The 15,618-nt window shown below is 40.9% G+C and overlaps 1 protein-coding gene across 2 annotated transcripts in view; it reads left to right on the top strand.

Annotated features, from left to right (window-relative positions):
- Positions 1 to 15,618, top strand: part of MOGAT1 (monoacylglycerol O-acyltransferase 1) — a 44,194-nt gene that overhangs the window by 14,333 nt on the left and 14,243 nt on the right. For both annotated transcript variants that reach the window (XM_062192824.1, XM_062192835.1), the window contains exons 2-5: positions 7,462 to 7,640; positions 8,352 to 8,556; positions 12,411 to 12,585; positions 13,469 to 13,668. In XM_062192824.1, the coding sequence (XP_062048808.1) occupies positions 7,462 to 7,640; positions 8,352 to 8,556; positions 12,411 to 12,585; positions 13,469 to 13,668 (759 nt within the window). The remainder of the gene's footprint in view (positions 1 to 7,461; positions 7,641 to 8,351; positions 8,557 to 12,410; positions 12,586 to 13,468; positions 13,669 to 15,618) is intronic.

The raw sequence follows: 15,618 nt of genomic DNA on the forward strand, positions 1-15,618 counted from the left end.
ATTGTTCACTTTAAATGGTTAATTTTATTTTATGTGAATTTCAACTCATAAAAAAAGAGTAGTGGCAGCTTTCTCAACTATGTAGAGAAAATAGATTTTATGGGACTAGTTAAGTAAAAATAGATTATCAGTGATAAGGTGCTGACTGTGGCTTTTAGTCCAGAATTTATCTAAATGAATCCAGTTGAAGTTCAGGCCTTCAATTCAATTTGATTTGTGATTCTATCCACTGTAAAAAGTTATCGACATCAGTGTTGAGAGCTGTACAATGCATTGGAGTAGAGTGTTGTATCTTTCTCTTTTCTTTGGCCTCAGTTTAGGAGAATCAAGTTACATACGATTGCTTAATGAGCTAAAAATAGAAAACAGAGGTTATCTAGTCACCTAGTTTTTATGCTGCTTTCTTCTTCCAGTCCAATTTAGAATCAAGAGATTAAAAATCTATTTTCATTCTGTTTATGATGTGAAGCATAAAAGAATGCAAACCATGTGTGGAGTACAAGTTTAAATTAGAACAACTCTTTTGGATAGCAAAGTATCAGATTTATCAAGTGACAAAGATGTTTCTGCTTAGTGTATTTTATTTATGGTCATGTGGAAGTAAATCAAAATATGAGGAAACTTTATACAAGATTACTTTTATAGAGAAAAATGTGCTAGAAGAGCAAGCATTCAAAACTAAGAGAATGTTTAAATTAGTATTGACAATCAACAGAATGCTGACCAGTCATTAAAAATAACACATAATTTATAATACCCAACAGCTAACATGAGGTAGTCATAATTGATAAGGTTCAGAATTTTAAAAAGCATTGTGATAAAAGCATAACCTGTTTATTGGTGGCAAAGGGAAAAAAATTTCTCATAGTTTTTTGTTGGGTGACAGGAATATGGCTGATATTCTGTCTATTTCTACTTGTTGCATATTCCAAATATATAATAGTACACAAAATTATTATCACAGTGGCTCTGTGCCAGGCAGTGTGCATCTTAATGTCATTTACTCCCTCAGCACCCTTTAGAAATGGGTGCTGTCATTAGCCCATTTTACAGGTAAAGCAAGTGAGGCACAAGAGATAAAAAAAAAATTTATATTGTCCCAGATAAGTAAAAGAACTTGTCCTAGTCAGTGGCATATTCCAGCATAAGCAGTGCAGTTCCAGACCCACATCTTAGCTTTGATACTTATAAAACATATACTGAACACAAAGAGATATGAAATGTGAATCCAACTAAAATACATGTGGTTGGGTTAGTGGAAGAGTGACTTAGTAGCATTGAATTATGAACCTGTTCTTTGCACACTCTGTGACTGAATTTAAATTATCTTGCCTTTGGTCTTGGTCTTTCCATCTTTGTGGTAAGAAAACAGAACCTCCCACTTGCCTGACTTTCTAAGTGTGTGAAACTATGTATATACTTGTAATAAATGCATATAAGCCCACATTGTTACTACCATTAGCTAGGGAATAGTGTGGTTTTGTGAAGAGAAGAGCATGGGTTTCCAGATTAGAGAGATCCAGGTTTAAATCCTTTGCACAAACTCCCCAAGCCTCAGTTTGTGAATGTAAAATGAGGACAGTAATGTGAACATTGAGGTTTGGGGGGAGTTGATGAGGTTCCTTACATAAAGTGAAGTGACATTCAAAACCTGTTCTTTCCCCTTCTGCTTCACCTTAGCTCACCTGATCCAGCCTTAAAAAATATTTATTTAGTTAGGAAACAGAGAGAGAGAGAGAGAGAGAGCGAGCTGTCATCTGCTGGTTCACTTCAAATGCCTGCAATGACTAGGGGTGGGTTAGGCCCTAAGCCGGGAGCTGGGAACTCAATCCAAGTTCCCCTGGTGGGTGGCAGGAAGCCAATTATTTGATCCAATTATTTGAATTATCGAATTATTGCAGCAAATTACTTGATTCCCTTGTAGGGTCTGCATTCGCAGGAAGCTGCAGTCAGCAGCCAGAGCTGGCACCTGAATCCGTGTACTCCAGTATGGGATGTAGACCTCTTAACTGGCATCTCAACTGCTGGACTGAACCCACCTGATCTCACTTTGAGTACAGAATAAGGCCTATGTATGAAGACCTTCAAAAAGTTTGTGATAATTGCATATGATAAAAAAACTATATAAGGACTTTGAAATTACAGCAAAAATAAATATATTTTATTGACATTTTTCATCAGCTTTTTGAAGTACTCTCATATGTTTCTTATAAGTTTTTTTGCACATGTAAACAAATAAACAAAACTACCCAAGGGTGGTAAACTGTTAGCACTCACATCTGGATAGAGGGAAATAGATGAAGCAAAGTGGGTTCATCCTGATAGGAATGAGGGCAAAGGGCAGAGGACACCCTTTTGGCCTTGCTTCTGGACTCATGGAAACTTTCTTGACATTTCCAGAATGCAACAAAACACCCCACAGTGGCATGGAGGACACAGACTTCTTAACCTTTCATCCACTCTGTTAACTTTTAACCCACCCTGGAGAGAGCAGTTAAGTGAAGCCTCTGACTAGGTTCAGGTATATATTTTGGTTAAATCCATCCTGGGAAATTTATTGATTTATGTGTTTCAGGAAATATGAACATTATTATATAAATATTTTATAAATATAAAATATTATGTTTTTTGCTAAAGATATATGTCTGTCATAGTCTGTTTTGTGGTACAACAAACCACCTGAGTCTGGATAACTTACAAAGTAAACAGAATTACTTGGCTTGTGATTCAGGTGACTGACAGGTCCAAACAGCATGGTGCTGGCATCCTGGCAAGGGTCCCCAGGCTGCATCATGACACAGCAAAGAAGTGCAAAGGGGACGAGCTGTGTGCACAAGGACACAGGTGGGGACAAGTGAGCAAGATCTGTGATGGGATCAATCTCGATCCTTTCATACTAAGCTGCTCTCAGGAAACTAGTCCACTCCTACCAGACCTGATCCACTCCCCTAAGACAGCATTAATCCATTCATGAGAGTGGAGACCCCATAACCTAATTGCCTTCCTCTACGCTCCACCTCTTAAGGATTCTGCTACCTTAACAATGCCACACTGGGGACCAAGCTTCTGGCACTTGGCCCCTTGGGGGACCCACCCAAACTGCATTTGAAACATAGCAATGCCTTACTCTTCATGCCTCTGTCTCATGCAATGGATCAAGCTCTATTATTCAGATACCTTCATGGATTATTGTGGGGAAGAGTTCTTTCTAGCAAAGTTGATAGAATCTGGGGACTGAAGTGAGCACTAGATTGGTGACTGCAGTAACACAACCAAAACCAGAAATTGAATCACCTAAATTGGAAAGAACTCCTAATGGCCCAGATATTGATAACAAGGAAGAAGATTTAGAAGACAAAAATGATTTTGGTGCTAAACCTCCATATCAGAACAAGGAATGTTACCCTGGTGAGAAGAGTTATTAATAAAGACTTGGACTAGATAACATTAAATTGGCTTATTTCTTCAATTAATAAGATATCTTTGCCATAGTATGTGACTCTACGTAACATACTGAGACTATTTATATTTTTTTTAAGGATGTTTAGAAGTTTTGTGTATTATATGGAAAAAGAAAAAAGCTTCAAGTCTGTAGTTTTTATGATCCTAAAAGGGAAAATTGTCTTGGTGAATTTCAGATTCCTGTGAAATTGTGAATCCATACTAAGCTTTTGCAGTATTACTATTTGCATTCCTGAGGATGAAACTGACTTCTGTCTTTTGGAGAATAGAACCAAATTGTACTGCTTGTTCAAGAGGGTTATGACTAAAAAAAATTTTTTTTAAAATTTTTTGACAGGCAGAGTGGACAGTGAAAGAGAGAGACAGAGAGAAAGGTTTTCCTTTTGCCGTTGGTTCACCCTCCAATGGCCGCCGCGGTTTGCGCGCTGCGGCCGGCGCACCGCACTGATCCGATGGCAGGAGCCAGGTGCTTACCCTGGTCTCCCATGGGGTGCAGGGCCCAAGCACTTGGGCCATCCTCCACTGCACTCCCTGGCCACAACAGAGAGCTGGCCTGGAAGAGGGGCAACCGGGACAGAATCCGGTGCCCTGACCGGGACTAGAACCCGGTGTGCCGGCGTGGCAAGGCGGAGGATTAGCCTAGTGAGCCGCGGCGCCAGCCTATGACTAAAATCTTTTAAGCATTTGTTCTTGCCAAGGTTTTCTTGTATTTTGCTCTTCACTGTAGCATGTGTGTGATTTTTTTTTTTTTAATTTAAGGTATACAAACTTCATGAATTTCCTAAATACAAATTTAGGAACATAGTGATTCTTCCCACCCTACCCTCCCTTCTACCCTCACTCCCACCCTTATTCCTCCTTCCTCTCCTATTCCTCAAATGGCTTTCTAAAATTAATTCTGGGCCGGCGCTGCAGCTCAACAGGCTAATCCTCCGCCTGTGGCGCTGGCACACCGGGTTCTAGTCCTGGTTGGGGCGCAGGATTCTGTCCCGGTTGCCCCTCTTCCAGGCCAGCTCTCTGCTATGGCCTGGGAGTGCAGTGGAGGATGGCCCAAGTGCTTGGGCCCTGCACCCCATGGGAGACCAGGATAAGCACCTGGCTCCTGGCTTCAGATCAGCGCGGTGCGCCAGCTGCAGCGCTCCGGCCGCAGCGGCCATTGGAGGGTGAACCAATGGCAAAGGAAGACCTTTCTCTCTGTCTCTCTCTCTCTCACTGTCCACTCTGCCTGTCAAAAAATAAATAAATAAATACATAAATAAAATTAATTCTGTCCAGTAGACTATGACTTTGTGCTTTGACATTGTAAAAAATTCATTGAGAAAAATAAAAGCTAGTGAATATGTTAGCAGAACAAAAAACTTTATTATTATTTTTAAAATTTTATTTAAATACAAATTTCATGTATTTCCTATATACAGATTTAGAAGCAAAAACTTTAAAATTGTATCTCTTGGGGGCTGGTGCCGTGGCTCACTCGGTTAATCCTCTGCCTGTGGCGCCAGCATCCCATATGGGCACGGGGTTCTAGTCCCGGTTGCTCCTCTTCCAGTCCAGCTCCCTGCTGTGGCCTGGGAGGGCAGTGGAGGATGGCCCAAGTGCTTGGGCCCCTGCACCCGCATGGGAGACCTGGAAGAAGTTTCTGGCTCCTGGCTTTGGATCAGCTCAGCACTGGCTGTTGCGGTCATTTGGGGAGTGAACCAGTGGAATGGGAGACCTCTCTGTCTCTTTGGCTCTACCTCTCTCTGTAACTCTGTCTTTCAAATAAATAAAATAATTCTTTAAAAAAAAAGAAGTGAAGCAGCCCACATAGGATGCCAGTATTGCATGTGCTGACATTATCTGCTATGCCAGAATGCCAGCCTCTTTTATTTTTAATTTGAGAGGCAGAGAGAGAGAGAGAGAGAGCGCACTTTGATCTGATGGTTTGTTCCCCAAATGCCCACAATGGCTTGAACTAGGCAAAGATAAAGCCAGGAGCTAAAAATTCAATCCAGGTCTCCCCTATGAGTGTCAGAGACTTGATTATTTAAGCCATCATCTGCTGCTTCCCAGGAAGCTAGAAGTTGGAATCAGGAGCCAGAACTGGGAATTGAACCCAAGACTCCAATATGGGATGTTGATGTCTTAACTAGCATCTTAACCACCAGGTTAAATGCTCACCCCAGTCTTTTTTGTTGTTGTTGTTGTTGTTGTTTTTGTTTTTGACAGAGTGGACAGTGAGAGAGAGAGACAGAGAGAAAGGTCTTCCTTTTGCCGTTGGTTCACCCTCCAATGGCTGCCATGGCCGGCGCGCTGTGGCCAGCACACCGCGCTGATCCGATGGCAGGAGCCAGGTGCTTACCCTGGTCTCCCATGGGGTGCAGGGCCCAAGCACTTGGGCCATCCTCCACTGCACTCCCTGGCCACAGCAGAGAGCTGGCCTGGAAGAGGGGCAACCGGGATAGAATCCGGCGCCCCAACCAGGACTAGAACCTGGTGTGCCGGCGCGGCAAGGCGGAGGATTAGCCTATTGAACCACGGCGCCGGCTTCACCCCAGTCTTTTAAAGATATATTTATTTATTTTCATCTACTTGAAAGACAGAGTGACAGAGAAAGAGAAACAGAGACTTATGTATATATATATATATATATATAGAGAGAGAGAGAGAGAGAGAGAGAGAGAGAGAGAGAGAGATCTTCCACCTGCTGGTTTACTCTTCAAATATCCACAATATCCGCAGCAGCCAGGACTGGACCAGTCTGAAGCCAGAGCCTGAAACTCTACCCAGATATTATTATATTTTTCTTTAGATAAATTTTTTATTGTAATATATAACAGACATCTAAAAGATATGTAACTTTGCTTAATGGGTTGCTTTAAGTTGAATGTTCTTGTCACTACTACCCGCATCAAGTTTTGTCCATTTTTTCCCATATATATATATATATTTTTAAAGATTTATTTATTTATTTGAAGGGCAGAGTTACAGAGAGAGAGAGAGAGAGAGAGAGAGCAATAGAGAGAGAGAGAGAGCAATAGAGAGAGAGAGCAATAGAGAGAGAGATATATATTTTTTCCATCCCCTAGTTCACTCCCCTAATGTCCATAATGGCTAGAGCTGAGGCAATCCATAGCCAGAGCTTCTTCTGGGTCTCCCACATCGCTGCACCTGGGCTAGCTTCTTCTGCTTTTCCAGGTGCATTAGCAGGGATCTGGATTGGAAGTGGAGCAGTTGGGATTCAAACCAATGTTGCTGGCGCCACAGGTGCGGCTTTACCCACTATGCCACGGCGCTGCCCACCCCCCCCCACCCCCGCCCCCATGTTTTGAAGCTATATTGTTAGGTACATGAACAATTAGAATTGCTCTCTAATTATAAAATATTGCAAGAGATACATACTAAGATTTAGAGACCTCCCCATTCTGTTTCTGTGACAATAAAATTCCTGAAAACAAAGTTTTGGCTAGAATGTGCTGTGTTTGAGAGCAAATGAATAGTGGTTGCTCAAAGTAGGAATGGGGGATTTCTTCTAACAGGAAGTGCTCTACATCCCTCCTACCAGTGATAACTCCTCTGTGTGTCATGTTAGGGAGTTGATGTCCTTAGGGAAGCAGTGTAGGGAAGGCATGGCTAAGAGGGGAAGGACTTTGAATTCAGATCGGTCCACTGTTTACCCACTTAATGCTGTGTGACTTGGGCAACTCACTTAACCTCTCAAAGTTTCCATTTTCTTTCCCATAAAAAGACATTAAGAGTACTAGGGCTATTTTATTGGTACTTTGGCTTGATGAGAATTAAGGGAAAATATCCAGACATAATGCATAGTACAATGCTTGGCAACAATGAACATCCATTAAATGTTAAATAAGACTGTATTATTACTGTCTTGTATTTCTGACCTCACCTGAACTGAAGCTTCATTTACCATACTTTGTGTGTATTAAATCCTCTGCTCTTGGACCTTGGCTTGTGCAGTGCAGTAAGCATGCTACCTAACCCTGGTCCCCTTTGATACAGCACAGGTGTGTGTTGGAATCATCGTGATACTGATCATACACAACTATTGGTTCCTTTACGTCCCCTATTTGACATGGCTTTATTTTGACTGGTGGACCCCAGAGCAAGGAGGCAGAAGATTTAACTGGATCAGAAATTGGACTGTTTGGAGGTACTTTAAGGACTATTTTCCAATTCATGTGAGTAGAATTGTTTTGTATTGTTTTGAATTGGGAGAAGAATGGACATTTGTTTTCAACACATATATCTAAAATTTTTCCTGTTCAGAGGGAGTATCTCAGTTTGTTTTTTGCTTTTATAACAGAGTATCAGAGACTGGTTAATTTATAAAGAAAGAAAATTTATCTGTCACACTGCTGGAGGCAGGATAGTACAATGTCAATATGCCTAGCAAGAGCCTTCTTGCTGCATCACCCTGTAGCAGAAGAGTAAGAGAAGCCAGAGAGAAAGAGGGGGCCAATTGCCTCCTTTTATGGTAGGGAACCCACTCCCACAGTAATGACCTTGATCCATTCACTTTGCCCTCATAGTTTGATTACCTTTCATTAGGCCCCACCTCCCAACATTGCTGCATCCGGTGTTGAATTTCCAACACATGCTTTTTGGGGGAAATATTCAAAGTCCAGCAGGAAGGAAGCCATCAATTTGGTCCAACTTACTAAAGGAACTCTAAACTGAGTTGACAAAGTGTAGAAGACTGCACACAAAGGAGTCTGAGGTCAGGAGACAGTTTAGAAATTTGAAGACAGCTCCAGCCCAGAGACTTAAAACAAGTTGTGTTTTCCATTTCCTCTTGACACGAGAACTCATCACGAATCCTTTTGTTTCTTATTGGAACTTAATCTGGGGATATTTTATTTTTTTTTTATCTCAATGTGAATGTGCTGTAGCTCATCAAAACTCAGGGTCTGGATCCAAGTCGCAACTATATATTTGGGTTTCACCCTCATGGAGTTCTTGTGGTTGGAGCCTTTGGAAATTTTTGTACAAATTACTCGGAATTCAAGGAGCTGTTCCCCGGCTTCACTGCGTATCTTCACGTGCTCCCGTTCTGGTTCCGGTGTCCTCTCTTCCGAGAATATCTCATGAGTTGTGGTAAGTGATGGCAGGTCATTCTTTCCTCAAGGCCCTGGGGTAGCAGGAGCACACAGATCCTTCCTTCCCAAGCCCACTGGGCTCACAGCTTCTTAGCGGAAATGTGTCCTGTGCCCCTCTCCCTGCCTGGCCCTTCACAGGCTGCCTGGTGTTTCTTGCTCCTCCCACCCCCTTCCCACTGAACTGGAAGTGCCAGGATCACACAAACTATGTCTTTTTCTGTTCCACGCCAAGGATCTAGCATGGTGCCTGAAACATAGCTGTGTTCAGGAAATAGTAATGCAATGAAAGAATAAATTAGTGAATGCATTTTATATACCTGTGTGCAGAAGAAAAAGTCATACATCAAACAAGTGATGTCACTCTCTTGGAGAGGCGCTTTGCATGCGTTTGTGACCTTAGGAGTGGAAAATGTCCTCTATATGTCTTGGTAATGTCATAAACTAAACATACTCAATTTGTTTTTTCTTCCCACATCAAATATAACTTGGTCAGAAACCAGTCCATTTACTATGCTACCCTGAACCAAAAGAAGACTTTTTGGCTAGTGAAACTGTAATTGTGCCAATTCTGAGAATGAAGTTTATATGAAATACTATAAAGATGCTATATAAATGTGTACAGAAGGCTATCCTTGGGTTAATAGTTCTCATTTCAACTAAAGAGGCTCAATGTATTTTGTTTTTCACCTTGAACTACTTATTGACTAACCATGAACTATAGTAACTTAAAAAGTGCATTACATTTGTGAAGGTTGTGTAGATTATTTATTATCATTTTTGCATTTCTTGGATATAAAGAAAAGTGAATGTTCTGTTTTTGAAGCATTGTAATTTCAGGGTCAATAAATGACATTTGGGGACAGAATTTTTCATCATTTCTCAGATTTTCATTACTTCCAATTAATTACCCAACTCACTGTTATAACTATGTAACTAAGTACCAAAGGGCCACAGTCCACCCCTGAGTATTCAGGTTCTGTTTTTGCTTAAACTCACAGAGCTCAAGAAGTCTGGATAAGAGGGTGCACTAGAGGGCGCAATATACATCCCAAATTACCAAAAGGTTCCGCATCCACCCTCTAGAGGGTGCACTAACCTCCTCAAACTACCAAGAAGGGAATGAAGGGAACACTCCTCTTCCTCGGTTTACTTACATTAGATTTGAGTTTTATTAAAGGAAGAAAATTAAAGGCATATGTTAAAAATTTCAAAACAGTACAGAAATATGTTTACAGAATAGTCTTTGATGAGTCAAAGGGTAGCCTCAGGTGAGTTCGTAGTTGACAGCAGGTGAGTCAAATTCATGGCATAAGAGATGTAGGTACACCCCTCTCCATGGCCATGTCAGACACAAATTTAGTAAGTAGCAGAGTCTCTTTTCATATACTGGCCCATAATCCCTGCCTTTTATAACAGTTCATTTGGGATGAAACTTGTCTGCCATCATTGGCTTATCACATAAATCCTTCCCTTTGCTATGGCCCTTAGTGTCCTAAAAGTTAAAGAAGAATATCCATGCCCATAGCCAGTGGAGATTTATGTTGTCCCTGTCTCTAAGTCTAGAGAGCTTTCGGTAATGTCCAGAACTGCTTCCTGGGACAGCCAGCCCCTGGTGCAAGAGGACTCTTCAATTCTGCCTGCCATGGTGGCTGTCTCTCTGGGTGTGAAAGACTGACAGATATGTGCACCAGACCTCATGCAGTAAGGACTCAATGAGGTTTCAGGGGTCCCTTGTTGACAGATCTTACCAAAGAAATCTTTGTTCTTACCAAAGAGGTTTTTGTGGCTATAAACTCTTAAATTCCACCTCCAAACCATTCATCTTGGCCCCTACTGGTGTATCTACTCACCAGAGGTCAGCCAGAGCAGACATTTTCTGTCTGCCTATCAAGGCTGGGCAGATAACAGGAGTCAGATGACAATAGCCTTCTTTATTTACTATGCAAGGACTTTAGATTGTGTCTTGCAGGTAAGCTACAGGGAACTTGGTAGGGAATGAATTTGGTAGGCAAAGGAGGGTCCTGGTTGGATTATACTTGTTAGAAAGATTATTCAGGCTACAGCTTGGAGACAAGTTGGAGGGAGGTGAGCCTGGAGCCTGTGGCGACGGGAAGGGCTCATTGCAGTGATCAAAGGAGAGAGTTGGTAAGGGCCAAATTAGCACAGTGGCTGTGGCAGTGCAAATATGGAAGAGATCAATATGAAAACCAATTGATAGAGTCAACAAGACATGGTGGCTGATTCTACCTCATGAAGGCAGCAATAATGCCATTATTATCAGCCTCTAGCACAGTACCTGGCCTGCAGCAAGTGCTCAATAAATGCATCTGATTTAATGAATTAGTGGTCAATCAATTCGGTGGCTAAGAGAGGGGAATACACATGGGAGAAACAAAATTTCTGATTTGGGTGATAGGTAGTGTTGGAAGAGGTACCACTATAAGGGAGATTTTGATGCACTGGGTTTGGGGAGATGGAATTTGAAATGCCTTTGAGCTGTTGACATAGAGAAGTTCATTGAGAATGTTGAAAATGTGGGCCTGGAGGCTGAGGAGGAAGATCTGCTGGAAGATGAAATCAGGAGGATTCACACAGTTTAGTGCAGTTGAGCCTGTGGTGTGAACCAGTTTAGAAGACTTGAAAGAAAATGAAGGTGCCCTGAGAAATGGTAGTGTTTAAGGATGCAGTGGCCTGAGGCAAGCTTGGAGAGAGCTGTGTCTGGGAATCAGGAGGCCCTCCTTCCAGGGGAAGAGACAATGCCTCTCAGTTCCCATTCAAGTCATGCAGAGCAGAACAGTATGCCTTAACCTCAGTGAATTCGGAAGAGGTAGGCTCAGGTTCTCTGACATCTACTGCACCACCCTTCGCCTCTGCTGTCAGCAGAGTAGTTGGTCATTCAGAATCCTGACTCATAGTACATTCCCATAAGAATAACAACCTCTAGTAAAATTCATGTGCCATTTTCCCTTCATGTGCCATAGATGTGCTATGTCTTTGTAAATCCTGTCTAACATATTCTGTTATGACTTTAAAAGGCTGGACAAAACCCAGAATAGAAGGAAACATGCAAAGTGTTGAAAGCAAATATCAACAAAATGTGGGCCATTTGCAGTTTGTGTTTTTCTCTTTGTCTGTATTTTCCTCCAAGAGTCTATAGTGGATGCAAAATCTGAAAAGGAATCTTTAGAGTTGTTTTCACATGGGAAAGCCTGATATACAGAAGAATCATGAATGTGACTATTTAAAATGAATGATTTACCCAACTCAGACTAAACATTTGGAACCATGAAGAGATCTGGCAAGTGATCTATGTTATTTGTCAAATGTCTGAGCTTTTGAGACCATTTCCATTATAAATCCAGGTCTGGTAAACAAAAATCCATATAGGATCTCTGAAGACAGGCTGTTGTGTGTTCAGAACATCCTTGCAACCTCTTAGATATATTTTTGGTTCTGAGCAAGGGTCTGCCAGGGTAATGATCATGGCTACCACCTATAGCTGTGCAGGTGTGCAACAAACAACTCCAGGGTATTGGGGTGCACCTTTTACCAAGCAAGCAGCATGAATGGAGTCTCATAGAATTCAGCAGTGCAAAACCCATCCATACAAATGGTAGATTCATTAAGATCAAGTGACGATTTAAAGACCTAACCCATTACCTGTCAGAATGTTAGATCTTATCAATAAACTAACAAAGATTTTACTATGCAAAAATTTTAAACTTGCAAAATGCTCCAAAGGTAAACAGTATAGGGAATTTTGTTAAATGTGTGCTGTTGCTCTAGAATATAATAACATTTTTTAAGTTTAAAAGGGGTTGCTCAGTTACACTGTTTGTTTTGTTCACTAAGGACCAGTGTCTGTTTCCAAGAAAAGTGTGTCCTATGTGCTGAGCAAGCAGGGAGGTGGGAACATTTCAGTCATTGTCCTTGGGGGAGCAGAAGAGTCACTGGATGCCCATCCTGGAAAATTCACGCTGTTCATCCGCCAACGGAAAGGATTCATTAAAATTGCTTTGACCCACGGGTAGGTGGCTTTTCATTTCAGGTAACTGGGTTGGGAAAATTAAGACATTATTAAATTAACACAAAGAAATAATGTAACTATTCTAGCCCTTATGGACAGACTCCCTCCTAAAGAATCTTCTAATAAAAGTAGATGTGGGCATTCCTGGGGATTGGAATATGACCTTCCTTCTAAAATAACTCACTGCTACAGCATCCAGCAGTTACATTTAACTTTTTTAATTTTTATTTATTTATTTATTTTACAGGCAGAGTGGATAGTGAGAGAGAGAGACAGAGAGAAAGGTCTTCCTTTTTGCCATTGGTTCACCCTTCAATGGCCGCTGCGGCCGGCGCATCTCACTGATCCGAAGCCAGGAGCCAGGTGCTTCTCCTGGTCTCCCATGCGGGTGCAGGGCCCAAGGACTTGGGCCATCCTCCACTGCCTTCCCAGGCCATAGCAGAGAGCTGGCCTGGAAGAGGGGCAACCGGGACAGAATCCGGCGCCCCGACCGGGACTAGAACCCTGTGTGCTGGCGCCGCAAGGTGGAGGATTAGCCTGTTAAGCCACGGAGCCGGCCTACATTTAACTTTAAAAACAGAAAAACACACAACAGCAAGAAGCAAAAGCTAATATACACCTGTCAATTTCCAGCCAAATGAACAATGAACAAAGCTATAGGTAAATGCTTCCTAGAACTTTGATTTTCTGCAGAATAAATATCTTGCTAGCTGAAATTCCTTGCCAAAGGATTTCAATGATAAGTTTCAATGTATGGAACATGAAGTTAGCAGTGTAGGAATTTAAGATATTTAGGAATTTGTTGGAAATTTCAGCTGGGCAAAATACATTACTTCAGTCCTTTTCATTTAAAATTCTTATTCTCCACCTTTGTTACTTGTAGTGCCTATTTGGTCCCTGTGTTTTCTTTTGGTGAAAATGAACTGTTTAAACAAATTAACAACCCTGAAGGCTCGTGGCTTCGAACTGTTCAAGAGAAACTGCAGAAGATCACGGGGTTTACTTTGCCACTATTTCATGCCAGAGGAATTTTTCAGTACAATTTTGGCCTAATGCCTTATAGGAAACCTATCAACACTGTTGGTATGTACATAAAATGGATAAAAATAATTATCTTACCTTAAGCAATACTTATTGCTATTGACTGAGGTGCTCATGAAAGAGAAGTAGCTTTGACTAAGAACTTCATAAAATAATAATCATATAGCTGTTATGTGATCTTCATTACAATATGCCTTTTATTTATGAAATTATTACATTTTCTATTTGAATGAGAAATGTATACTTCCTAGAATACTGCTGTTGAACTACAGGTAGAATCCAATTGTGTTTCTAATAGTCTATAATGAATATTTCTGTGTGCCAGAAAATTGAAGCATAACGATTCTTTGATGAACAGGTTACTTCATAGTGTATTAGTAAATGAAAACTTCCATATAATCGATGCCTTCATCATGGTCAGTTCATGTAGGCAGCAGTTTCTATAGAAAAAGCATATTTTTGCAACTTGTTGTATTTATATGCATTTCAATATATAATGATTGTTATTTTAAAAAGTTGCATGTTTGAGAGATTGAGAAAGGGAGAGGTGAGTGAACATCATGTTGATAAGAGGACACAACAGCAAGTCTCCTCAAGTTGGAAGGAGACTTAAAGAGCTAAAAATGAGGAAGTAATGAGCTATAGCAGAATTAACCAAAACTTTATACTTTGTATGAAACTGGAAATAATATTTTCTGCACAAATAGCTAATTAAATGAAATTCCAGTGAGGTCCAAAGATTTTTTAGTTCTCCTTCCTTAGAATAGGATTTTACTCCTAGCAGTTTGTAAAAATTTTGCATTTCACATGCAGTCATATGATGCTATTTTTATTTTTTTTAAGATTATCTTATTCATTTTGAAAGGCAGAGTTACAGAGAGAGAGAGGAAGAGAGAGAGAGAGAGAGAGAGAGAGAAGTCTTCCATCTGCTGGTTCACTCCCCCAATGGCCACAACGCCAGGGCTGGGCCAGACAGAAACCAGGAGTCAGGAGCTTATTACAGATCTCCCATGTGGGTGCAGACGCCCAGGCACTTGGGCCATCCTCCACTGCTTTCCCAAGCATATCAGGAGGGAGCTGGGTCGAAAGTGGAGCAGCCCGAACTTGAACCATATGGGATGCTGGTGTGGCAGGCAGCAGCTTTACCTGCTCCACCACAGTGCCAGCCCCTGCTGTTATTTTTAATGTTGTATCTAACAAAATTGGAATATTTGCAGCCTGTAAATTAGTGTGCAAGAGAACACTGAGATAACTTTAAGTTTTCAATTGTGTTTTTCAAGCTAAACTAGCTACATTTCTTTGGTATAGTATTAGTTAATAATTTTTATATCTCTTAAGTGGGAATTTCTGTGGTTGGATTTTTAGGGGTGATACAAACGAATGTAAGGTGTTTTTTTGGAAACTAAAAGTTCAGCTAAATACTCATATGAAATAACTTACAATTGTTGAAAGCAAGTATATTCTGTGAGTTAAATGATTAGTTACCACCTGATTGAGTTAAGGTTTTCTGTTTCTTTAGTGTTTTTTGGTTTCTAAAGTGGTTTGTGATTTGATAGAGCCAGGTTATAGCTCTACTGACAAAATAATGAAATGGTAAGGGTGAAGTGGAATTGCTGAGTGTAGGCTAGTTGTAAAGACTTGAAAACTATAGTTCTTGTTTTCATTACTGCCTTTCTGATGTGTTTCTCTTGAACATTCAGAATAAAGGAAGATTTCTCTACCTACTCCTCACCCCAGACAATTACAATAGTTTCCAGTCTGTAGCATCTTTGGTGTCCCATTATCATTTGAAACCTTTAAAAGTCAAGTATAGAACATGAATGTTTCATAATGATTTAGCTGTTATGGTCTTTTGGTCTAACAGTAGGAGTCAGATGATGTAGCACAGCCCTAATTGTGAGGTAGACCCTCAAGATTATGTGTATTTAAAGATTTTTATGGAAATAACATGAGGACAGAATATTTACAATTGCATAACAAAAGTAAACCTAT

Source organism: Lepus europaeus, chromosome 1 (assembly GCF_033115175.1).
Source record: "Lepus europaeus isolate LE1 chromosome 1, mLepTim1.pri, whole genome shotgun sequence".
NCBI lineage: Eukaryota > Metazoa > Chordata > Mammalia > Lagomorpha > Leporidae > Lepus > Lepus europaeus.